This window comes from Fusarium solani (assembly GCF_023522795.1).
Source record: "Fusarium solani strain SB1 chromosome Unknown bctg00000003_1, whole genome shotgun sequence".
NCBI classification, from domain to species: domain Eukaryota; kingdom Fungi; phylum Ascomycota; class Sordariomycetes; order Hypocreales; family Nectriaceae; genus Fusarium; species Fusarium solani.
Window position 1 is genome coordinate 1,931,468 of NW_027072154.1, and position 24,442 is coordinate 1,955,909.

At 52.9% G+C, this 24,442-nt stretch overlaps 6 protein-coding genes across 6 annotated transcripts; 3 read left to right on the top strand and 3 right to left on the bottom strand.

Annotated features, from left to right (window-relative positions):
- Positions 1-3,072, top strand: MRS44_006173 (uncharacterized protein; the record flags this gene model as incomplete). Its single annotated transcript, XM_065621669.1, has 7 exons — positions 1-163; positions 315-635; positions 688-953; positions 1,002-1,511; positions 1,564-2,480; positions 2,544-2,616; positions 2,665-3,072. The coding sequence occupies 7 exons, from the start codon at positions 1-3 to the stop codon at positions 3,070-3,072; spliced, it is 2,658 nt and encodes an 885-aa protein (XP_065477741.1).
- A 4,472-nt stretch (positions 3,073-7,544) lies between these two features.
- Positions 7,545-9,228, top strand: MRS44_006174 (uncharacterized protein; the record flags this gene model as incomplete). Its single annotated transcript, XM_065621670.1, has 8 exons — positions 7,545-7,600; positions 7,658-7,705; positions 7,789-8,009; positions 8,197-8,282; positions 8,351-8,707; positions 8,777-8,855; positions 8,911-9,094; positions 9,150-9,228. 8 exons carry the CDS (start codon positions 7,545-7,547, stop codon positions 9,226-9,228), a joined length of 1,110 nt encoding a protein of 369 aa, XP_065477742.1.
- Positions 9,229-10,120: 892 nt separating this feature from the next.
- On the bottom strand, positions 10,121-14,944 carry MRS44_006175 (uncharacterized protein; the record flags this gene model as incomplete). The annotated part of the gene is made up of 6 exons (XM_046268631.2): positions 10,121-10,223; positions 10,294-10,874; positions 10,935-11,192; positions 11,243-12,138; positions 12,185-14,793; positions 14,850-14,944. 6 exons carry the CDS (start codon positions 14,942-14,944, stop codon positions 10,121-10,123), a joined length of 4,542 nt encoding a protein of 1,513 aa, XP_046140244.2.
- A 2,821-nt stretch (positions 14,945-17,765) lies between these two features.
- Positions 17,766-18,808, bottom strand: MRS44_006176 (uncharacterized protein; the record flags this gene model as incomplete). Its single annotated transcript, XM_046268614.2, has 4 exons — positions 17,766-17,990; positions 18,038-18,440; positions 18,490-18,706; positions 18,790-18,808. 4 exons carry the CDS (start codon positions 18,806-18,808, stop codon positions 17,766-17,768), a joined length of 864 nt encoding a protein of 287 aa, XP_046140242.1.
- Positions 18,809-21,186: 2,378 nt separating this feature from the next.
- Positions 21,187-21,780, bottom strand: MRS44_006177 (uncharacterized protein; the record flags this gene model as incomplete). Its single annotated transcript, XM_046268613.2, has 1 exon — positions 21,187-21,780. One exon carries the CDS (start codon positions 21,778-21,780, stop codon positions 21,187-21,189), a length of 594 nt encoding a protein of 197 aa, XP_046140241.1.
- Positions 21,781-22,563: 783 nt separating this feature from the next.
- Positions 22,564-24,259, top strand: MRS44_006178 (uncharacterized protein; the record flags this gene model as incomplete). The annotated part of the gene is made up of 2 exons (XM_046268624.2): positions 22,564-22,739; positions 22,786-24,259. The coding sequence occupies 2 exons, from the start codon at positions 22,564-22,566 to the stop codon at positions 24,257-24,259; spliced, it is 1,650 nt and encodes a 549-aa protein (XP_046140240.2).
- Positions 24,260-24,442: the final 183 nt, after the last annotated feature.

Sequence of the window (24,442 nt, forward strand, 5' to 3'; positions counted from 1 at the left end):
ATGGCGTCCGAACAGCAGCGATTGCCCACCCGTGAGAGGCGCCCCTCCACGAGTGCCCCCATCGTCGACATCCAGGGTGCCGTTGGCCCCGCAGGCATCTCTCGTCCCAAGCACACCCGAACCGCGACAGGGTTTGGCCCTGGAGAGATCAAGAGCTTTGAAGGTATGTCTTTATCTCTATTTCATTAATTCGGCCTTTTTCTTGTGATTTGGTGCCATTGTGCCGTGTCAATGGCTCTTGCTGCTCTCTGTCGCGAGCATTCTGTTCCCTCAACATGTACGGCTCTAGGCTCTCGCTTACGCTTTCTGAATAGCTTCGATTCCCGAACCCCAGCGCGAAGCATGGAAGCGCAACCAGTCGAGTGGATTCACTGGCAAAGATGGCTTCGAGAAGGAGGTTGTCCGCCATGTCGAGACCACCCTTGCCCGTTCCATGTTCAACTGCGACGAACATGCTGCCTACTCTGCCACCAGTCTGGCTTTCCGTGACCGCCTGATTCTTGATTGGAACAGAACTCAGCAGCGTCAGACATACCGCGATTCCAAGCGTGTCTACTACTTCAGTCTTGAGTTCCTCATGGGCCGTGCCCTGGACAACGCCATGCTGAACGTGGGCCAGAAGGACACTGCCAAGGGTAAGAAGGGATAGGTTCAATCTCATGACTGCCTGCTGACATGAACGTGTAGCCGGTCTCGCCGAGCTTGGCTTCCGAATTGAGGACATTATCAGCCAGGAAAACGACGCTGCGCTGGGTAACGGTGGCCTCGGCCGACTCGCCGCTTGTTTCCTTGACAGTCTGGCCTCTCTCAACTACCCTGCCTGGGGCTACGGTCTTCGATATCGATATGGAATTTTCAAGCAGGAAATCATCGACGGATACCAAGTCGAGGTGCCTGACTACTGGCTCGACTTTAACCCCTGGGAGTTCCCCCGACACGACGTGACTGTCGATGTAAGTACATGGGATGAAATAAAGTAACTGATGCTAACCTAGACTCAGATCCAATTCTTCGGCAATGTCAGAAAGACTACTGATGAGGATGGCAAGACTCTCTCCATCTGGGAGGGTGGTGAGATTGTCCAGGCCGTCGCCTACGATGTCCCCATCCCCGGCTATGATACGCCCACCACCAACAACCTGAGACTTTGGTCAAGCAAGGCCTCAGGCGGAGAGTTTGACTTCCAAAAGTTCAATAACGGCGACTACGAAAGCTCGGTCGCGGATCAGCAGCGAGCTGAGACTATCAGTGCTGTTCTGTACCCCAATGACAACCTCGAGCGAGGAAAGGAACTTCGCTTGAAGCAGCAGTACTTCTGGGTTGCCGCCTCCCTGTACGACATTGTTCGCCGCTTCAAGAAGGCCAAGCGTCCCTGGAGGGAGTTCCCTGACCAGGTGGCCATCCAGCTCAATGACACCCACCCTACACTAGCCATTGTTGAATTGCAGCGAATCCTCATCGATATCGAACACCTCGAGTGGGATCTCGCCTGGGAGATTGTGACCAACACTGTAAGTCCTAATGTTATATGAGCTAGGCTGTCACAGTCTAACAATTCTCTAGTTCGGCTACACCAACCACACTGTTCTGCCGGAAGCTCTCGAGAAGTGGCCTGTCGGTCTGCTCCAGCACCTTCTGCCAAGGCACTTGCAGATTATCTACGACATCAACCTCTTCTTCCTTCAGAAGGTCGAGAAGGCCTTCCCCAATGACCGAGACATCCTTCGCCGTGTGTCCATCATCGAGGAGTCCCAGCCTAAGATGGTTCGAATGGCGTACCTCGCCATTGTCGGATCTCACAAGGTCAACGGTGTCGCTGAGCTGCACTCGGACCTCATCAAGACCACCATCTTCAAGGACTTTGTCGAGATCTATGGCCCTGACAAGTTCACCAACGTGACCAACGGTATCACTCCTCGCCGCTGGCTCCACCAGGCCAACCCTCGTCTCTCTGAGCTCATCGCCTCCAAGTGTGGCGGCAATGGTTTCCTCAAGGACCTGACAACTCTCAACCAGCTCGAGAAGTATGCTGAGGATAAGGAATTCCGCAAGGAGTGGTCCGAGATCAAGTACGCCAACAAGGTCCGACTTGCTAAGCTCATTAAGACCGCCACCGGCGTTACTGTGAACCCATCGTCGCTTTTCGACGTGCAAGTCAAGCGAATCCATGAGTACAAGCGCCAACAGCTCAACATCTTTGGTGTCATTCATCGATACCTCACTCTGAAGGCCCTGTCTCCCGAGGAGCGAAAGAAGGTTGTCCCTCGTGTCTCCATCTTCGGAGGCAAGGCTGCTCCCGGCTACTGGATGGCGAAGCAGATTATTCATCTGGTCAACGCCGTCGGATCCGTGGTGAACAACGACAGTGACATCGGCGACCTCCTCAAGGTCATCTTCCTGCCCGACTACAATGTGAGCAAGGCCGAGATTATTACTCCGGCCTCGGATCTGAGTGAGCACATTTCCACCGCTGGCACTGAGTAAGTTGCTATGGAGCATACGCTCCACATCATCAAGAGACAGTTGGCTAACAGGTCATCCAGGGCTTCGGGTACCAGCAACATGAAGTTTGTCCTCAACGGTGGTCTTATCATCGGTACCTGCGACGGTGCCAACGTGAGTAAAACACGAGCATCTTCATATAGTAGACTAACTTTGATATAGATCGAAATCACTCGCGAGATTGGGGAGAACAACATCTTCCTGTTCGGCAACCTCGCGGAGGATGTCGAGGACCTTCGCCACGCCCACCAGTATGGCTCGCACACCATCGACCCTGACCTGGAGAAGGTATTCGCCGAGATTCAGAAGGGCACCTTCGGCTCAGTCCACGACTTTAGTGCTCTGATCGCGGCTGTGCGCGACCATGGTGATTACTACCTGGTGTCGGATGACTTCCACAGCTACAACGAGACGCACCACCTTGTTGATGAGGCGTACAAGAACCAGGAAGAGTGGATCAAGAAGTCGATCATTTCTGTTGCCCGCATGGGCTTCTTCAGCAGCGACCGCTGCATTGATGAGTATGCCGAGGGCATCTGGAATGTGGAGCCTTTGGTTGTCCATGACTAGATCATGATCATGATAGAGGGGTAGATTAAGGGACAGGGATAAACTCGCAACCGGCGTAGGTTAGGGCTGGCAGGTTGGAAGAGAGGGATTTAGGCAGATTGATGAATGGTGGTGATTGGGTCATGAGAAATGTTCATGGCGGATAGGCTTTCCCTTTGATAATGAAACGAGCATGATACACATCTATTGGCAGAGTACGTTTACTGCTCCCACAGTTTGTGCCGGTTTCGTAGCATTGATTTTTATTTTTTATTTGTAAATCAGACCAGCAAGTGTCTGGGTGCTAGACATACCATGCTAGTGGTGGAGATTGGCGAGCATATGTAGTCTGGTTTGCCAAGCACAACTACTGCAATTCACCGTAGTGGCCAGACATAGCTTGTGGCAACGGACATCCACTTGAATAGACATTTGGGAAAGAGATGATTGGCAAGATTTTGGGGAGGATCATGGAACTATAGAATTACGCTGTGGAGTTGAGAGGTCACACGTCAAAAGGGGTGAGGTTCTAGAGAGGCTTGGAGCACTAGCATCTCGGGTGAATACCCACCAATTAGCTTTTTCTTTTGTGTAGGTCAAGTTCAAAGGGAGAGGAACAAGACGACCGTTGATATGTGGCCGTATTCCAGCGTTAGTCGGACCTGGGGGGTCTTGGTAGAGGGAGATGGGTTGTTCGTAGCCAGTGCAAGACCCCTAGCCCTTGGTTGGGGATGTCAGTGGGATGACATCTTTGAGCCAGAAACGCCCCAAGAACGGCCGCAAGGTCTCATGTACGTACTGTGGACAGTGGATCAGACGTTACTCGGTACCGACGAGCTGGATCGCTCGGCAAGGCCGCTCCCTCGACCTGTTGGCTCTGGAAGGATCCCAAGATGGGGCATTAGACGCGCCGATGGCGAGCATTTTAAGCACTACACTGTCGATCATATGGTCTCGAACGGAGGGGCTGGGTCGATCCGCGATGCGTGATGGGTAGGGGGCATCTCGCTGGGTTAGGGGAAAGGCGAAGATGGATTCCGAGATGGGAGGTGGATGGACGGGACGAGGTTGAGGATCGACAGGGCAAGCTCAGGAAGCTAGGGATGGACAGCGATGATCCTGGGCTGGAGACAGGCGTCTTGTATTGCAATTTGTTTATGTAGTCTAGACAACGGGGGAGTTGTACATGAGTGTTTCTGTTTCTCCGTGGTTGAGGCGTGTAAGCCATAGTTGATCAACATTTTGACCACATTATGCTTTATCTACTGAAACAACGACAGAAACAAAACCATCGAGAGAGTTGACTGTTTCATTCCTCACTCAAGAGATCTGGTTACCTTCACCAAGCATCGCAGTCCAGGGCAGGTGTTGTTGATTTTGGCAATGGATCCATTCCCAACCCTCAAGACTGTGGGACCCAGACAAGCAGGGGACTTCAAGGCAAAATTTGTGGCTTATGCATATGACGTCGGTGCCGACAGTTTTTCTGGGATCTTGAATAAGTAATTGCAGCGTCGCAGCGCGTGATGAGGAGCCAGAATGGATACAGCGCAGTACAGTAACCAGGTAGCGGGATGGCATTGGACGTTGGACGCTAGAAGGGAGAAGACGTCGATTCACCTGCCTTGAGAGGGGGTAAACGGCGGGGGGTTCAAGTTAAACCCCCCGCCACTGCAGGTTTCTCGGGCCCTGTTCGATCCGCGCCTTGATTTCACGATGAGCGGGAGAGGTCTTGCGACAGGGTGAATCGACGATGGAAGTACCTCTCCGGCCGAGTTACGCGGGAGAGGTACAAAGCGGCCATCCAGAAGCGGCTCTGGCAATGGGTCCTGGCCCGTTGGAAAAGAAAAAGGAAAAAGGGGGGGGTCTAAGCGCTGCTGCAGGACGTGGACGTGCGTTGTGCTGTCAAGCTAGCACCCCGGCGACAGGGGTAGAGTCGGGGTGACGTCATGGGCGCCATGTGAAGAAGCAGCGCGAAGCAAAGAATGCAGGTTTCTGGGACGCGGAGAAGACGATTATGATGAGTTGAAGCTGTAATTGTGCGATAAGTTTCGGGAGAGGGGGATCACGAATCATGTGCGTGCAGTCCCATCCCGTCCATGCGGGGCAGGGCAGGGCAAGGCAGTCAATGCCATGCATTCATGCCTTTTGGTTATCGGTCTGCTTGGTGTGGATTCCATCATGGCAGCCATTCATGGCGACCATGAAGAGGGAACGTGATACAGTACATGAGAGAAGCCAGTAACGTTGGAAGCTGTTACTGGTAGATGACCTCGTCTCATCTAAACTCCTACGTATGTATGTCGCCGAGATTCACTCTCACCGACTCAACTCTCATCAGTTGTGATAGAAATCCATCAGTTATCAGCAACACCGACATCAGCCATCTCAACCAAGACATCCACATCACCAGGAGAGACTTGCATAAAGGGTTTAGTACCTAGGACCCTGGTTTCGTCACAGAGTTCAACCAAGGGAAAAAGATAGACGCCATCCCCTCTCGCTCATCTCAGCTTTCTCATGTTTGAATCTCCCATCTCCACGTAGATCTCGATCCCCTCACTCCCCAGTAGCGCAAGGGTCCTCCCTCCACCATTCTGCCCACAGAAAAGACGGAAGAAAAAACCATGGTGACAAGGGAAGAACAAGAATCAAACAGACCCTCGCCCTAAAATTAAATAAAAAAAAAAAAGTAATCAAGCCTCCCCGGAACTGTTGTTCCCCCTCCTCCCCCACCTTGGCTGGCCTGGCGGGATAAGACAGAACAGACATCGTGCAGAAACCGGCGGTGCGCGCATCCATGTCGTCCATGGCTTGGTACGGAACACTACTAATATACCCTCCTTCCCAGATGGTAAACTTGATTTCCTCTTCACTTTGCCCATTTTCTCCCTCTTCTTCCCACTTCATCCTCCATCTACCTACAGTGCCTCGGATCCATTCCTCCCTCCTCGGCGTCCCGTGATTCCTACCTAGACACAAACTTAAACCCTCCCTCCAACGGCACTTTGTTCAACAGCGCAATAGCCAGCGATCGACATTTGGCCGACACTCGAAGACGCGACTCGATCCTTGTCCCTTCGCCCGTTCCCTCCTCCCTTGGGCTCTTCACCGCATCGTATACCCGCCCTCCTGTTGCTTTGGGTTATTGCGCCGATAGCAAGGTAAGCCTACAGCACCTCTGCCAGAGACATTGCACCCCGGAGGCACTCTCGGGTCCATCATGTCTAGAATATTCCCCACGCACGGCGTTGCATGCGTCCTGCTCCCGCCACTGCGGGAGAGGGCGCGCGGGCTCAGTCCAGTCCAGCCTAGCCAGCCAGCCAGCGGTAAAGCGAGCATTGGGGGGGCACGATGGCGTCAAAGGACAGGCCAATTGACCCCACTGCCGGCGCTTGCTGGCATTATCGCTCAGGCGATGGCGGCCGAAGTCCAGGCTCGAATAGAGAGTCGGGTCTCTGCAGTTTCTGCGGTTATCCATGGCCTCGATCTCGTCCAGACGGGAGGCAAAGCCCAGCTCAGCGCAGTTGGTTCAGTGGCCATGCCCTGGCTGTTTGGAGTGGACGGGTTGCCCCTCACCAGTCACAAGCCATTAGAAGACCGCCTGGAGGCACTTCCGATTCAGTGTTGCTGCTTTAGTGCCCTTCTGTCATGAATTTCGAGTGGCGACGCTACATTCTCAATATGGGCATTGGCTAACAAGAGGGTTTTTTTTTTTCCATTGACAGACGTCGTTTTCGCTACCTACCTATCTACAGCCTGAATTTCCATTTCCTGGGGATACTGGCTGCCCGCATACCTTACCCCGCCTACCGCACCGCCTACGACATAACATAACAACTGAAAGGCAAGACAAGACAAGGGAAAAGACGGGAAACGACATATCAAAACACGGACAAAAACATCGATCGATCCATCTCGATATAAGCCCGCTCGGTAACAAGGGGGAGAGAAAAATAACAGAGACTCAACAGGCTTGCTTGGCTCTCTGTCTCTGTCGTCCAGTGGGAATCCATCGTCCCCGCCCCGATCGCTTCCTGGCAGTCTTTGTGGCCGTCCATCGCTCGATACTCGCTCGCTCCATCGACACCATCGAAACCTGGATCGCTTTTTTTTTTTTTTCACTGTCTCCCCTAACACCCCCCGGTCACTCTTCCATCGCCTTGTGCTCGATCGTCGATTTCCCATTCACCTGACCCATTATCGGTCCATCCCATCCCATCCATACCCATCCCAGCCCATCCAATCCAGCAACTAGATTACTACTTTGCTCCCCCAACTCCTTACGCCAGTCCCTACAGCGCAGCCAAGTACAGTACCCGGTCCAGTCCAGCTCAGCTCAACATTCTGCGACTGCCACCTGCTTCGGCCATCCCCGCTCCGATACTCCAAACCTTCGCGTCTTAGCATTTTCCTTGTCTCGCCGCTAGGAGACAAACTCGCATCTTGCAACTCTCGTCCCAAACCCTCCCCGCTCCGGACAGACCTTCACCATGGCCGAGTTCGTTCGCGCCCAGATCTTTGGCACCACATTCGAGATCACCTCGAGGTAAGGCTGGACACGCCGATGCGACCGACCGCTTTTAATGACTCTTTCGATTCGCAGGTACTCGGATCTCCAGCCTGTTGGCATGGGAGCTTTTGGCCTCGTCTGGTGCGTTTCTCTCCCGACCGTCCTCGCCCTCGCTCCCGAGCGAGTCTCCAATAACAATAACTGACTCAACGTGCCCTCGACAGTTCCGCCCGAGATCAACTTACCAGCCAAAATGTCGCCGTCAAGAAGATTATGAAGCCCTTCAGCACTCCAGTGCTCGCCAAGCGCACATACCGTGAGCTCAAGCTGCTCAAGCACCTCAAGCACGAAAACGTGAGCGACCACCACCACTCGCCCCGCCAGAGCTCCCCTCCCTGGCCCCTCCCTGCCCGCATGCCTCATCTCATGCTCATGACCGTGCTGGGTCAATTGCCAGCTTCACCATGCTAATATCGATGCGCTCATCAGGTCATCTCACTCAGTGATATCTTCATTTCCCCTCTCGAGGACATGTACGTTTGCCCGACCTCACCGTCACCGGCTCTGCCCCTCCCCCCACTCTGCTCCCCGCGGGACTCCGAGCTGACAATGCTGCAGCTATTTCGTCACAGAGCTTCTCGGCACTGATCTTCACCGATTATTGACTTCGCGCCCCCTCGAGAAGCAGTTTATCCAGTACTTTCTCTACCAGATCATGGTATGTCTACCAGATTCCCTGGATGTTGGCTCCATCGCAGAAAACGCTAACCACCCTCTCTCCCACAGCGAGGCCTCAAGTACGTGCATTCGGCCGGCGTCGTCCACCGCGATCTCAAGCCCAGCAACATCCTTGTCAACGAGAACTGCGATCTGAAGATTTGCGACTTTGGCCTCGCCCGAATTCAGGACCCTCAGATGACGGGTTACGTTTCCACCCGATACTACCGAGCCCCCGAGATCATGCTCACCTGGCAAAAATACGACGTCGAGGTTGATATCTGGAGCGCTGGATGCATCTTTGCTGAGATGCTCGAGGGCAAGCCTCTGTTCCCCGGAAAGGATCACGTCAACCAATTCTCCATCATCACCGAGCTCCTGGGCACTCCCCCTGATGATGTGATCAACACTATTGCTAGCGAGAACGTGAGTTGTCTCTGCCCTCTGTCGGGCCGAGGTCGGCTATGGAACGGTGGAATTAACTTTGAGGACTAGACCCTACGATTCGTCAAGTCTCTGCCCAAGCGCGAGCGACAGCCTCTCCGAAACAAGTTCAAGAACGCCGACGACTCAGGTACGTCATCTTTAGCGGGCGATCCGCAATGTCCACCAGAACTGACATGCAATAGCCATCGATCTCCTTGAGCGCATGCTTGTCTTCGATCCTAAGAAGCGGATAACGGCCACCGAGGCCCTCGCCCACGATTACCTTGCTCCCTACCACGACCCCACCGACGAGCCCGTGGCCGAGGAGAAGTTTGACTGGAGCTTCAACGATGCTGACCTGCCCGTTGATACGTGGAAGATCATGATGTGAGTCCGAGTAAAGTCTTTCCGCGTAGTCCACGCACTAATATGGCATGCTCAGGTACTCGGAGATACTCGACTACCATAACGTGGAAGCCGGGGTCACCAACATGGAGGAGCAGCAGTTCAACGGACAATAGACGAGACATTGTTAATAAGGAGGAAGATGCTACGAGTGCAGTGCAAGCATGCAGATACATTGGAGGAGGAGCAGATCATGTCGCAATGCCGATGATACCACGAAATTCAACAAGGACGCCCATAAACCCACACTACCTACCTATCTACACTCGCATCCCGTGCCTACATGAAAAACCAAGAACAAGTGGGAGCAAAAGAAAAAAAAAATCAAGAATACGCGTGGGGAGGGACGTTTTATCTGACTTATTTGAGAAAACAAAACATTCAAGGCACGAGCAAAGAGACACAAACACACGAACGCACGTATGGCGTTGGGGAGACTTTGGGAATCGGCGGGAGGTTTGGGCAAGGGGGGTCTTTTTTTTTTATATAACAACTGGTTTTTTTTCTCGCCTGTCTTCGTTTTTTTCTTGTCTGTTTTTCCCGCAACATATATGAAGTTTTCTCGAATTGATGAGACACAGCGGGACATGAAAATATACGACGCATGTGGGTTTTTTTCGTTTTGGTCATTTTTGTTGCTTTGCTTGCTGCCTTCTTATAGAACTTGTGAATGACATCCATTGCTAAATGGCTTTAAACTGATACTCGAAAGAGAGCATCACAATCGATATGTTTATAGAATGGTAAGAATCATGATAGATGCTTTAAACTGCCATATCTTGGAAGGGTTTTCATGAGGTTCTGATGCATAGAGCATATATGTATTCGAGATGTCAAAGAGTGAGAAGAATGTGTATCAATTCTTGAACCATCATGTCTACCTCACGAGTTGACTACCACAAACCACCATAATTTGCTGTTCTATATGCTTCTCATGCAGTTTTATCCAACCACGGCGTCTTAATCAACTCCTAACCTCCGCCGTCCACCTTTGTAGCCTATCAACACTTACGCGTCTAAAAGTACTCGCAAATCCTCCATCTCGCCACTGTGATATACCATGTCGTAAAACTGACCTCGAGCATTGTACAGGTCTCGGGGAGAGCCGCATCTAAACGAGATTCATCAGTATGCCTTCATTATCTGAGTAGTATGTATACAATAGTGAAACCACAACTTACTCAAGTACACGTCCAGCACTCATGACAACAACAGTGTCATAGTCAATGATGGTACGCAGGCGATGGGCAATCGTTACCAGCGTGCGGTCTCCGCCAGCAGCCTCCAGTTCCCTTCGCAGGACGCTCTGGATGCCCCTGTCCGTCTCGTAGTCCATACTGGCTGTCGCTTCGTCTAGCAACATCAGCTTGCTCTGACGAATGAGCGCCCGGCACAGCGAGAGCACCTGTCGTTGGCCATGCGAGAAATTCTCGCCCCGGGCGTCCACGATGGTTCCGAGTGTCACAGCGCTATGATCCTCGTCATCAGCAGCATTTTCCTCGTTGTCACTGTCGTCCGAGGCATGTGGGGAAAAGGAGGCTATTCCCTTGCAGTTGTCGAGGGCCTTGTCTAGCACCTCCTTGGGAACTTGACCACCCGGGTCGAGATTGGACTCGACGGTGCCGTTGAACAGGACGGCTTCTTGTGGAATGATGGTCAGACTCTCGCGAAGACGATGTCGAGGGACCTTGGTGATATCAACACCGTCATACAGAATCTCCCCAGAGACGACATGTGTGAAGCGCAGCAACGAGAGGACCAACTGGAAGCATCATTGTTAGTGTCACTGAAAACAAGTTGAAGAAGAACACTCGGTGCTCACCGTGCTCTTGCCCGACCCTGTTCGTCCCACCACGGCCACGCGTTCACCCGCCTTGAACTTGAGGTTGACGTCGGTGAGGATATCAGGCCCGTTCGGATCGTACCGAATGGTCACGTTCCTAAACTCGATTTCGCCAGATCGAGGCCAGTCTTCAGGTATCACATGAGTCGGATCATCCGTGTACTCGCCCTCGTCGGGGTAGGTCTTGTCTTCCTTCTCCTCGGGCTCCAGCTTGACATACTCCTTGACTCGGTGGAACTAGGCCTCGGGTTAGCAGCCGCAAGTTCACTGAACCCAAGGATACTTACACTCTGCATCTCGACCTCGAGATCGTTCATGGCCCGGACCAGCAACAGGATTGTCTGGCTAAGTCCGTTGGCGTTGGTGAGTGAGAAACCAACCAGGCCCGCAGCCACAACCCCAGCTTGAGATACTGCAATGATACCAGCCGACAGACTCACAAGCGCCGTCACAAAGTCCACACGCACGGCAATCCAACGGTTGGCATTGAAGCTGGCCTCAGAAGACGCTGACCAAGCTCGCAACTTTGCAGCCAGCTCCTCTCGAAACCTTGACGACATGCCCACCCTAGCACGGATGACAGGGAGTCCAGCTAGGGTATCAGCAAACTGTGAAAACACTGGCGACTGTGCTGAAGAGGTAAGACGCTTGATGACAACGGCAGTGCGGGTGTACATCTCTCCGATGAGAACACCAAACAGACAAGTAAAGAGTGCCGGGACCATAAAGATAGGCATGATGCTGCTCACAGCACCGATGCGGAATAGCATCAGAAGGATCGTATCAAGCATGAGTCGCAGCATGGTACAGATAGTCCCATCGATCGAGGCCATGTCGCTTGAGAAGCGGTTGGTGATGCGCCCGATAGGAATATGCTTGAACCACGACAGGGAGACTCGCATGATGGCGCGGATGAAGTCGTTGTGTAGGCGTCTAGCCGCACGCCAGGCTCCCCACTCAAACATAATAATAGCCAGACAATATGTGCCAATCTCCAAAAAGGTGAGGGCAGCAAAAATGCCCATGTAGTAAGCTATGTCGATGTGCGCTTGGTGGTCATATGCCTCGACCCAGACGGAAAGCCATAGAGTGCTGGCAAAGGTGAAGATGTTGGTACCCAGAAGAAGACCAAGACACACAATAACAAACAGCGGGTGTCCAAAGTAGCTCATGTACTGCAAAACTGTGGCCGAGTCAGCATGGTCTAGAAACGAACGAACTGTGCATACAAGTCATGCGGCCAACTTTTCCAGATGCCTTCATTTCCTGGCTCACAATATCCTTCATCGTCTTATGCTCCGAGACCTTGTTCGCATCGTTCAGAGAGTCACCATTAGACTGGATCGCCGGTTCGGTCTCGTCAGGAGCCTCGTTGTCCTCAGCATCTCCTCCCAAGACTTGAGCAATGGCAATAGGCTTGCGGACAACACCGATCTGGGCGTCAGCCGAGCCGATCTGCCCCTTTTCCATCGACACGGAAAAGTCTGCTTGCTCAGAGATCCAAGGTAGGTTAGTAACCAGCACTGTCGTCCTCCCACTCAGAAGGTCGCTACAAAAGCAATGCTTCCAGACACCTGCAGCTGTCTTGGCATCCAGAGCGGCAAAGATGTCGTCGAGTAGCAAGAGAGGTGCCTTGGAGTAGAGTGCTCTAGCGAGGGCAACTCGAGCCTTCTGACCTCCTGAGAGAGAAGTGCCATTCTCACCTACCGTCGTCAGGTCCCTGGCGGGTAGTTCCTTGAAGTCTTCCCAGAGACAGCATGCTTCAATGACACGCTTGTACCTTGCTTCCTCCATGGGACTGCCAAAGAGGACGTTTGCCTGGATAGTATCATTCTGCAGCCAAGCAGACTGGGATGCAAAGGCGACGTCCTCAGGTCTTGTCAAGGAGCCGCTCTCGAGATACGTCTCACCCAGAATAGACAACAAGAGTGTCGTCTTTCCACTTCCACTTGGACCGCCAACAACGTTTAGGCCTCCTTGGGCGAAATCGAGCGTGATATCGTTCAAGGTGAACGTAGCCTTCTTAGTCTTTCGGAACGATGCTCCCTGCATCCGCAGCGGACCTACCGGATAATGAACAATGGGAACTGTGCTCTCAAAGTACTTGTCCAGCCGCTTCACCGACACAAGGGCGCTCGCAAAGTTTCTGCCAAAGGCACTAGCCTGCATGATATTTCTGCGAACATTCTTGACAAGAAAGATTGTTGTGAAAGCAGTGGCAGCATCGAGACGACGCTTCTCGATACCAACATGGAGCCCAAACATGACGAGCAGAGAGAGGTAGGGAAAGATCTGCGTGACTTGGTTCAGTAAAGCTTGAAGCATAGAAGTCCTCCAGAGCTCTTTCTGCTCTGCAGCTCGAGCTTCAATGATCTTGTCCGTGATGGGATTCTCCCAGGCAAAATACTTGATGGCACGGAGAGAAGCAAGATACTCTGTCACCAGAGACATGCGTGAATCTTGGGCCTTCCTAACCCGGCGCTGCGAGAAGAACATCTTGCGTCCCAGCCACACAGATAGGGGGGTCGCCAGGAATAGAATGACAGTCCCGACGAGGGAGGCCCAGCCGAGCATCCGATACATGCCAACAAGAGAAATTATGGTACCGGCAGGCACGCCGACAGTAGCTTGTATGATATCTCGCGATCTGTAAATAGCGTCGATGTCAGAAGCCATCAAGTTTGCCAGTCGCCCTGCCGAGGTGCTCTTGGCGCTCTTCTGGCCCTGGCTCTTGTGGTGGTCTGGTTTCGCACCCCCTGACTGCAGCTCAAAGGGGTCTTCCTCCATCTCCATCGACTCCAGCGCAGTGTAGTACAATTCCTGAGTAAAGGCAGATTTGATGCGAACTACTAGTCTGGTGGATGTGAAGATGTACTGCTGGAAGCAAACAGAGCGGGCGAGGGGGCCAAGGAACATGAGAAGTAGCCAGAGCCAGGGCTTGTAGATGGCACCGTTTGGGTTAGCAAGGTACTCGAGGAGTTTGAACATAGCGTAGGCGGCCACAGTCTCTACCGTGTATGCAGACCCGACCCAAGCAGACATGAGGATCAGCTCGCTCTTCTGGAAGCGGATTACCGTGCGCAATGTCTTTTTCGAGATGGCCCTGGCCTCCTGGACACGGCGCAGGAGGTACATGGGCTCGTCATACCAAGCAATCTTGGGAATGTCAGCCATATCAAGTTTGCGCTTGGTACCCTTCCAGATGACGGGTGTTAGCCAGTCGTAGGAACAATAGTAGGTGAACCAACTGCAGGCCTCTTCAGGGGCAGGCTCATCCTGGTTGTAGCCGGGGATGTTGAGGTCAACCGGCAAAGGCGTCCATTCTCGCGGTGTGGTAATGGCCACGGCAAATGCCACGGTGAGGGCTGCGATGGCTCCGGAAACACTGGCATCGCGGAGGCATTGTGTACCAGTCTGGATACAGGGCAGAGTGTAACCGACGATAAGGATGAACAGCATGGCCGTGAGCACCAGGTTGACTTGGTGCAGAGCCACGTGTCGCCATTGTAGGTGGTTGAAAAGGCGCAGCAGGCCCAGGATGAAAGCATATGCAACCACTAGAATATTTGACCAGTGTACCCGGCCTTGTATGAAGGCAACTGTGATGAGGACAGTGGCGGCGAGCCTTGCAGCTTGAGATGCAAGTTCATAAGGCCACCGAATCTTGGCCGCTTTTAAACGTTGAGCAGAGAAATTGCTTCGGACTTGAGCAATTCGAACCAGAAGCCGTGTCAAAGATATAAAGAGCAACACAGCTTGAGGAGCTCCAGATTGGGCAAGCCGTGAGACATCAGCGATCCATGGTACTTGAGTCAATGACAGTGTGCTTTGATAGACGCTGGACATGGCTTAGCATGGCTGTTCAACAGGGGTGTTTCTATCATAAATAAATACCTTGTCAGGTAGGCAGGCTGTGGAGGCAGAAATGATTGATTCCCTTGGTAAGGAGAGAATTCAAATCCGCCGAACCGGTGGATCAGGATATCCATGATGGCCGCGTAGACATGAGAAACCCCGCTGAAGCTTGAGATGATACTAGAGCGAGAGAGATAAAGCAGGAGAGAGCGCAGAGGCAACGAATGTCAACGCAGGCGATTGAGAAGCAGCTGAGTCACCAATTGACTCCCGTCTCAACCCACCGTCACACCAAAAGATTGTGAATGAAGAGTTGAAATCAAGTCTCCCTGGGAAGAAAACAGCAAGCACGTTATCAATCCATGTCCCTTCCAGTTCTCATGAACAATGGCTGGGGGGGCGGAAAGAGCTGGTGGGGCCCCGTCAAAGGCCGACCATCGGGACTTCAGAGGCTCTAGCGCTGGAGCTTGGGTGGGCTCCCCAGGGCTCCCAGTGGACCGTCACCCTGAGGCCCGATCCACCGCAGCAGGGACCCGCCGCCAAAAGACACAGCCCGCATCCACCAGAGTACGGGGGGCGCACGGCACGACAACGGTCAAGACGTCAATTCGACCGCCCGTCGTGTGCCTCGTTGTTTGACCGCCTCGTCTTGCTTGCTGACCGGTTTCGGTGAGGACTCATCGTTGCCTGAAGGGCTTAGACCGAGGCGTCACGGTGAGGAAGTTGTCTCTTTTCTCTGTTGTCTCAATTCCGCGATGAGGAGAGCCTTCATTCGTGGGGGTGGAGCTGTGTCAAAGTGGTGGTCACCCTCTCCAACGACCGGTTTATCTCCAGGGTAGCCAGATTGGTTCGATATGGCATCATCTATTGATCTTGTTGGTTTTGGCTTTGCGTGCCTGACCTGACTATGTGATTGGATAATAACTTCTTTGTGAGGAATCATTGTGGGCTGGAGAGCCGGTTACTGTAGCCGGGCGTCTGGCAGCTCATTTCTCTGGTATGGGTTCTTGCGAGAAGCATGGCAACAATAAGTGTAATTTGGCGTGCAAGCACAATGTTGCCAGCTGTCCACGCAATGTTGTCACCAGCACAACCGAACTAAGAACCAGAAACAAAATCCATATGATGAAACTTCCTATGTGTTTTTCATATCAATACTTGGATAACAAATACAATGCTTCGACGGCCCTGTCTGCAAACTGCCGATAACACGCGGCTAGGCACTGGCAAGCACCTGCCCCAAACACGCACAACGCAACGACCCGCTCAAGCAATCAACATGGCAGAAACCAAACAACTAACCCATCTAAAAATACCATAAAACCACGACTGTCACCTGCCAAACCTCCAACCACCAAAACAACACTCATCCCTCCCAGCCCAACCAACCCCCCACAACCCAGTCAATATAAATTCAACTTACACCTCACTCAACATAGCCAATCAACAAGGCCTGCGGCGGTGTGCTGGCGCAATGGTAGCGCGTAGTCCTCCTAAGACTAAGGCTCAGGGTTCGAGTCCCTGGTATACCGTGAAAGATTAATTTTTGAGGGTTGGACATCTTTTTGGAGGTGGTGATGCTGGGTGTGGTATTTTGTTTTTGCTCCTTCCTCGTCTGTCGTCGCTGAGCGGGAAGGTGCTGGCCCCGCAGCCTTGCAAGGCTGGTACCCGTCTGCTCCTTCCTCATGTCATGCAACGTTTTCCATTTCATTTAGGTTCTTGATGCCCTCACTTTTGCATTCCACGGTCAACTTCTCTTCTCTGAACATGTACTCTTTTTGGACAAGTAAAGCTTGTACATAGTAGTCCGTATGCAGCGAACTCAGTCTCCCATTGTTAGCTCTTGGTGCCTCCATTACTTGGCTCATGCCCTACACATACAGCCGTCGCATAGTCTCCATCATGGCTGATCGACACTAGAGCGCTTGCATCCTCTGCCTGCCCTTCGCCGCTCCGTATGCGCGCCACCGGTGGCCCGCTCCCCAACCTCTCTCCCTCCACCTGGCGCCTCTCAATCATCACGTCGTGAAACGTTAGGCGTCGATATGGGTGTGCCTTGATGGCGGCTTCCTTTACCGCGAACCTGACGCAATATTCAAGTCAGCGGCATTGCGAATCTCCATCAATATCATGGAGGGGTTGGACAGCATTTACCTCCCTGCAACAAAGGCGGCACACTTCCATAGTTCAGGATCTCTGGCGGCAATACTCTCATGGGTTTGATCATCCCCAACAAATGCCTTGCTTTCACCCCTCTGACCTACTGCCAATGCACCATTGCTCGCCGGCACCCGTTTCAGGATGTCGAGGCGAGCATCCTTCTTTGCTAGCTCCTCAGGAGACAGGATCCTGCTGACGAAGCGCGAAGCACGAGGACCTGAGAGGATTCGGTAGATTCGCGAGATTTGGCAAATATCAGTCCCAATATTCAAAGGAAGGGGAAATGCCCTCAGGGGCTTCATCTGCAAGCGTCGACCGTTGTCGTGTTATGGTGTATTGGGCGAGGCAATCAAGAATCTTTGACGTGTGGTCTCGATCCAAGCCGCTGAGCTTCTTTACCGCACTTGGACTAGCTTATGACGGCAACTTATCGATTCGCGTCCGTCCCCACAGTTACGTCACTCTCAGCATGTCATGATCGTCACCGGAGTAAAAGTTCCTGAATCTTGGTGACACCGCGTGAGTTTGTCTGTCGGGATCCTTCAATTACTACGTAATTACCAAGTTGATCGAGCGCCTGCAATGAACGTGCAAATAATTAACAACGTTTCGGCAAACATACAACGCCACGCCTTCCTAACTCCACGTCCGATGGGCTCGAATTGCGAATGACGGGAGGTCCAGAGACTCAAGACAAATCATGACCACGAATCAAACCTGAAAATACCGTGCTGACCGAGAATAACCGCTGGGTATCTAGAGACAAGTCACCGCTCTCTTGATTATACCGGGCGCTTAGTTCTCTGCAAGGAGAGGAGCGCGCTCTTGGTCAGCAGGCGCAGATCGCCAGCTAATCTCTCTGCCAGTCCAGGCAGGGACTGCGACGATGATAGTTGCGATGAAGAGAAGAGCCATGATGACGAAAGCGAAGATCCACTGAAAAGCAATGACCTTGTCGAGGAATTGCGAAACACCAATAGCCGCGGATAGAACACTGAGCGAGAAGCCCATGGTGTAATCCTGCGTCCGGTTAGCCTACTGCGGCAACAGGTGGATACGTCACAAACCTTGTAGATGATGATGAAGAACAATCCATAGGCGAGAATGGCCCAAATGAAGATGTTTCCGAAGATGCGGGGCACCAGATGGTGGGGGTGAGGAATCATCAGAGCGCCATTCCAGTAGATGGCAACAAAGGTCCAGGCCAGAGGTCCAGAAGCAACCGGGGTGTGGATGAATCGAGGATAGGTGTTGTGGCGGAAATAGAGCGAAGAAAGGTTAATGAAGTTCAGAATCAAGATGACCTCGGCCCAGTGGAAGTGAGATCGGACAAAGAGCATGACAAAGGCGAAGTGGAAGAGGTTGTTGAAGATGAAGTGGCTCCCAACGCTGGCGGCAGCATGAACAATGTCCGAGTTGCTCGAGAAGAGGTGGCCGATGTAGCCAGCCTGGAGGAAGAAGAGGACAATCCTGAAGGAGAGGTTAGCGCTTCCAACAAACAGACCATGGTGAAGCGTACCAGTAGATGGAGGTGATGGTCGAATTCAGACTGAAAGCAGTGGGGTACAGGTGGTTCTGCTCCCAGATCGTCCTGTTCCTCGTGTGGCCATCTTCGGGACGGCGGACGGTGTAGTAAACGGTGACGACGAGGGACAGGATCCAGGTGAGGAGAGTCAGGATCTTGTACGTGAGGATAGCTCCGTTTGAGTGAGACTCCCTCTTGCTGAAGGGGTTGACTAGGAGGCATGGTCAGCGGTGTAGCTCCCGAGTTGAGGACCGGAGAGATGAGGAGAGGCGCCTCGTATTGTTTGGAACGTACGCTGTTGCCAGTTCGCCATGGTGACAGATGAAAGGGTCGGCCCTGGCTATGGAAGACGTCGAGAATAGTCGAGAATAAAGTCGATTCGAGTCAAGATGGCTGCTAAGGCAGGCTAGGGACGCAGTTCAAATTGTGGGTGTGCGCCGAAGAACTGGTGACGTGTGGAAGAGGGAGAGGATTCTCAAGAGCGGCAGAGGGAGACGAAAGCATTTAAACAACTGGGAATAGGTAGGCAGACGGCCGAGTAGTTTATGCGGGGAAGCAGCCCAGATGATGGAGGGGAAGGGCCGAGCAAGCAACCATCGACGATGCTCGTGTCACACCACGCGCCATGGAAGCTACTCGACTGTACCTTGGCTTGCCTCGAATAAACCAAGGCACTGTAACAACTTGGAAGGCGGTTCCATCGGGAAGCTCACTCGCAAAGGTACCTAACTACGTAGCTGGACAGTGACAGGGACAGGTACGTCGAGGTCGGTATAAGCGTAGGATTGGGGATGGTCAGCGCATGACCGCCGTCCATCGCCTCTCGACGGCAGATCTCCAACCGCGCATCCTCAGAGCAACACCTGCATCACCAACCATGCCATGCCCTGCCAGGCCAGATGACCTGCTCGGGAGGGCGCTAGGGGACGGGCCTGTCTTGCGGGGTGCCGGATCAGTCGAAAGGACTACCGGAAAATAAAACAAGGTCGTGCTTTGATTGGTTTCTGGTGTAAACCTTGGGATCAAGGTGGTGGCCAGGCTGGATTCCGGAAGTGCTGGTGTGGAGTTGGTGTGCGAGCAAGGCAGTGATGGTGGTGCTCTGTCTGAGGTACATGGCCAAGGTACGTAATTGTCCGCGACAGCCCATTCAAGGGTTCCATTTCCATGATCACAAGTCCAATAATTCGTACAGAAAAGTCATCAGCCGAGAGAGAAATGGGATGGCTTTGTCTTACACGACGCTAGCTAGTAGCCTTTTGCGTCGTCGGACGAGATTGGCCTACTTCCAAGAGGCTTCTACAGGGACATTGGATGATGCCATGTACAGTATTTGCTGGTGGCCTGAGCTCCATCCAAGGGCAGGTACCGCTAAAACAGTTTCATCAAGGTCGCACCTGCTCAGAGAACCTGTGGTGCATGCGCAAGTCACTCCCTGGTGCGTTGCGCTGCACAGGCCTGCATTGGGACTGTCGTGAGGGAAGTAGGCGTCTCTGCAGCTACGTGATTGGCTGACCTCAGCCCCCTAATGACGACCTCGACTTGGGCTCTGCCTCGAGATCGGCTCATAACGGCTTCTCTTCCGCTTGCAGCGCGTGTAGAGACTGACAGACGGCGAGACCAGCTCCTTGTTAAGGTATCTTTGGCAACATCGGCAGTTGTGCTAACGAGAACCTTGTCGAGGATTTGGGTGTGCAGTCGCCGGTTCGCGTGACCCTTACCAAGAGGGACGGCAGGAGGAAGGAGGGCAGGTGTTGCCCGGTTTGTTCTGTAGTGGCTGCCCATCAAGATTCATGGTTGCAACGCCACAGCCATACTCATCCTGAAGCTGGCAGGTACATCCCGGGTTGACGATTGTCGATAACTTGAGCCGGCCCTCGCCAAAACCAAGCATCAATTCTTTTCCTGTTCCGTTCCTAAAGTCAAATCCCTTCATCGGCGAGCAATTGGCAACCATTGTTCCTCATACTCACTCTTCTATCTTTCTGCCTAACAACAGTTCTCCCCGGTCATATTCATTCCTGCAGGTTTCACGGCACAAAACAAGTCGTGTTTCACATCACCACCACTACCTACTCCGACAACACCCTTTCGTCATCTGTGCTCCATGAGCCCGCACACCAAGATGAGCTGACATTAAGATTGGTGCAGCCTTGGTGTAATTCTTCCCGAGAGTGCGTTCCTTATTCAGTCGACACCCTTGCACCCTCTGTCCCCCGGCCATTCTCGTTCCTTCCTGAGGCCTCGTGGACTCAGGCATCACCACGACCTTGAGCCATCCATCTACCGGGCGACCCCAAGTTCCCGAGGGGTCAGTGACAAGGCTCGATTGGGATATCCTGTGCTCTTGGCAGACTCGGCTCGATATGATGCAAGTCTTTCAGGCTACAAGGCATGCGATCTCATCTCATCTCATCTGAAGTCGACATGGTACAAAGCTGAACCTCGCATCATGGCCAAAATCATCAATTCTACCAAAAGTCAAAGACCAAACCAACGCCGTTCTTGCATCGACCCAAAGTGTTTGTACGGCCAGCTGCCGATGCGTCTTGGATCCGTCTTGACAGGACCATGCAATTATTCGATACTCTTCCCGAATCCGTTATGTGTGCTCACAGTTAAAACGCCGAATCATGTCTCATGCTCTTCACCATTTTTGTCTTTGTCATCGTCGTCAAGCTCTTTTTGAGAGCATCATGACCGGGCCTTCTGTGAGTGGCAGAAGAGTTTGTCGCCGGCATTCATCCACTTCTCGAAACTTGACTGCCGCTTTGCCCGCCTCTGCTCGTCTGTTTCACGCTGCGGCGGATGCGACGGGTTTGACGGTTTCGGATGCCAGTTGAAGGAGTCATCGCTCCAGGTATAACTGCTCCCCAGTTGTGCCGCGACAGACCAATTGGCTTGATCGTCCTCAAGTGCCCTGTGGTCTGTCCAATTTTCAAAGTCAGGGGGTTGTCGCAGTGAAGTTGACCGGCGATGACTATCGATATTCAGTTTGACTGCGATGGCCTTTGTCTTGTCTCGGTTGAGAGGCCGAGTGTTGGTGTCGTGAGCGTTGCGAGATGGAACGCCGTCGATGGGCTCATAGACGTTGGGTATCCGCGGATATTTGCTAGGCTCCTCCCAGGAGTTGTAGTATTCCTCGCTCATCATGGTTTTGGGATGACGTGATGCTAATGGTGTTTGCAGGCGTAGGCGCAGGGTGTGAGATGATGATGGGTGAGGTGGGAGAGTGGTGTCGGCCATGGATGGACCGACGGGACTGAGCGAGCCTTTATTCAAGTCCATGATTGCGGTTGATGGCACGGGGGAGTCAGGGTGATGTGGTTTTTTCTGCTTGGTCTGAATAAGATCGTTCGCGCGGAAGCACACGCATTAGAGCTCACGCGCATCATGGGACATGATGGCCAGACCTGCATGCCAGGTCACGCCAATCGCGGCCAGCGAAGCTCACGTCGGGACCTGAATTTGGCGGGTATTGGGTGCCCGTTGGGTGCCGTTGGGCCACGACTCAAACGATGCACGAGGGCCCATGGTGCAGTTTTGCAATTTCCATGTCTTCACAGAGCAAAACCCACTCTCGTCTGGGCTGTGCCGACCTGTCTTGGACCTGTCTTGGGCTTGGACGGCCTCGGGGACGGCCTTGGGCATGCGCGGCTTGGTTTTGGGCTGTTCCGCCGAGTTGCAAATCCCAAATGCAAGCAAGGATGTTATTTGCCAATCAAATGCCAAACCGCGGTGAGAGTGGCTTGGGAATTACAATTGGCCCTGTGCTGCCGATGGCGCTCTACTGGCGAACGACTCTTGCCTTGGTCAGATACACACAATGTGCCGTCAATGGGCTTGTCCATTGTCTTTAAGGCAACCGGATAGGGGGGCTTGCCTCGACGAGGCTCTGCTCTAGGCGATTTGGAGTTGAGGGTTGTCCAGCGTGCATAGCCGCAGTCGGTCATGGCGGTCTGTTTAAAACCAGGCTCTCATCATGCCTGAGCCCTCTTCGATTTCCCTTCAGGCTCTACCTCCTGCAAACCGAACCTCTTGAGGCAAACCCGAGAGCAAAGAACCGAGACAATGGCAGGCGTGGGACCCTCAAACTCGAGATGGATTGATCCGGCACACAAACGTTCACATCGTATCACTGACGAGAGTTGGGAGAGGTTCAAGCCTATACTCTGCACTCTTTACAAATCCTACACCCTCAACATTGTCATGGAGTTCATGAAGAGGCGTTTTAACTTCCACGCGAGGTATGTCGACCTTGAAGCCGTCTCGACCTTTGACTGATTTCCGCAGCAAGCGCCAGTATGGGTATCGTCTTGACAAATGGGGGGTCAAGAAGTACAACTCTGGCGAAAAGAAGAATTCTATGGGTGCGCTCGAGCAGATGGAATTCGACAATGTTCGACCATTCGACACAAGTCCCCGACTGAACCTACCCAGCACCATGGCCTCGACGAGTGCCATCGTCGACGATACGGACCACGATGACTACATTCCTACGCAACCAAGACCTCGCCATCGTATACGCTACCCTTGGGGGCCTGGGGATGGTGAGGCGACAAGAAAGCTTGCTGCTGACTTCTGCGCGGCCATGTCTGACGATGAGAACGCTTTCCAACTATATTCAGGCCTCTACAGCTCCTTATCCAGGCCCAACCAGCCTTACTCTGCAACCCAGATGTTCCTTGCCATCTCATGTGCTCGGGTCGCTGATAAACCAGAGAATACCCGCCAAGCATGGGAACTGCTCTCTGGCCTCTTGTCTCAGCAACAAGCCTACGACGATGAGCCTCACTTCGTCATGTTGATGCTCAAAGCATACTTGGAAGACCGCCTCGAACAGGTTGATAATACGACAGTAAAGCGCCGCACCTGCGCCACCATTAAGAAATTTGTCGACGAAAACGGATCACTGAGGAATCTTCCTCACAACTATTCCTCTATTGACCTGGTGGCCGACTACTTCCTTTGCTATGGCCTCGACCAGTATGAGCGTGCTCTGTGCGAGGAAGAGCAGGCTCCGAACTTCTCAGCGGAGCACCTCCTCAACGATTTCATCAGGAGACAACCCTTTGTCGACATGGTTCGACGAAACGCCTCGCAGCCCCTGCGTCTCTGTGTGGCATGGTGTAGTGAACAGCTTCACATCAACCACCCGGTTCCCCTGCAGAATCCGTCGGTCCAGCCCAACCCTGCCATGCGCCACTGGTGGGATAACACCAGGATTTTCTGCACTCTCTGGGGCGTTCTGCTGGGCCTGGTTAGACCTGGTTCCCCGCCCGATTGGTATAATCAGTGCGAGTCTGCCTATGGCATCTCTGCCTCTGAGCTCCTTGTCACTGTGTCCTGGATGATTGGCGCCGAGACCACCCCTCGCGATTATGCCATGTCTGATGAAAGCCTCCTCAAGAACGCTGCCGAGCGTGCCCAGAGCCTTTTGGAACTAAAAGAGAGTGAGCTCTTGATCGAGTTCATTGACAAGTTTGAGTGGATGAACGAGCTCGTTGATCTGGTTGACGAGGAAAAGTCGTTTGAGCCCTTTCTCCAATCACAGTTGCGCCAGTACCTATCCGAGACTCTCAGGATCCAGCTCCCCTATCCAGCTCAGAGCCAGAGCCAGAGCCAGGAGAGCGCTGCCCCGGACATGGATCACTTTGATGTGTTTGCGTTTGGTGGTGACTTGGGGTTTGTCAATGTCAATGTGGACTATTCCGCACCAATGCCGTCGCCAAGTGCGTATGGGTTTGTGGCAGTCCCCGAGAGGTGATTTTGTCTTTGCATTATGTTTGCTTGCTCTTGTTATATGCTTCTTCTATCTTCTGGGCTATCTTTTAGGTCTTTCGGGTTTCTGTCGTTACTTCTATGGTAAATCTCCCATCTCATTTGTATCGGCAAGGAGCGTTGGAAGGATTCAAGGGGTGAAATATCAAAGGTTTCACGAGTCCACGCA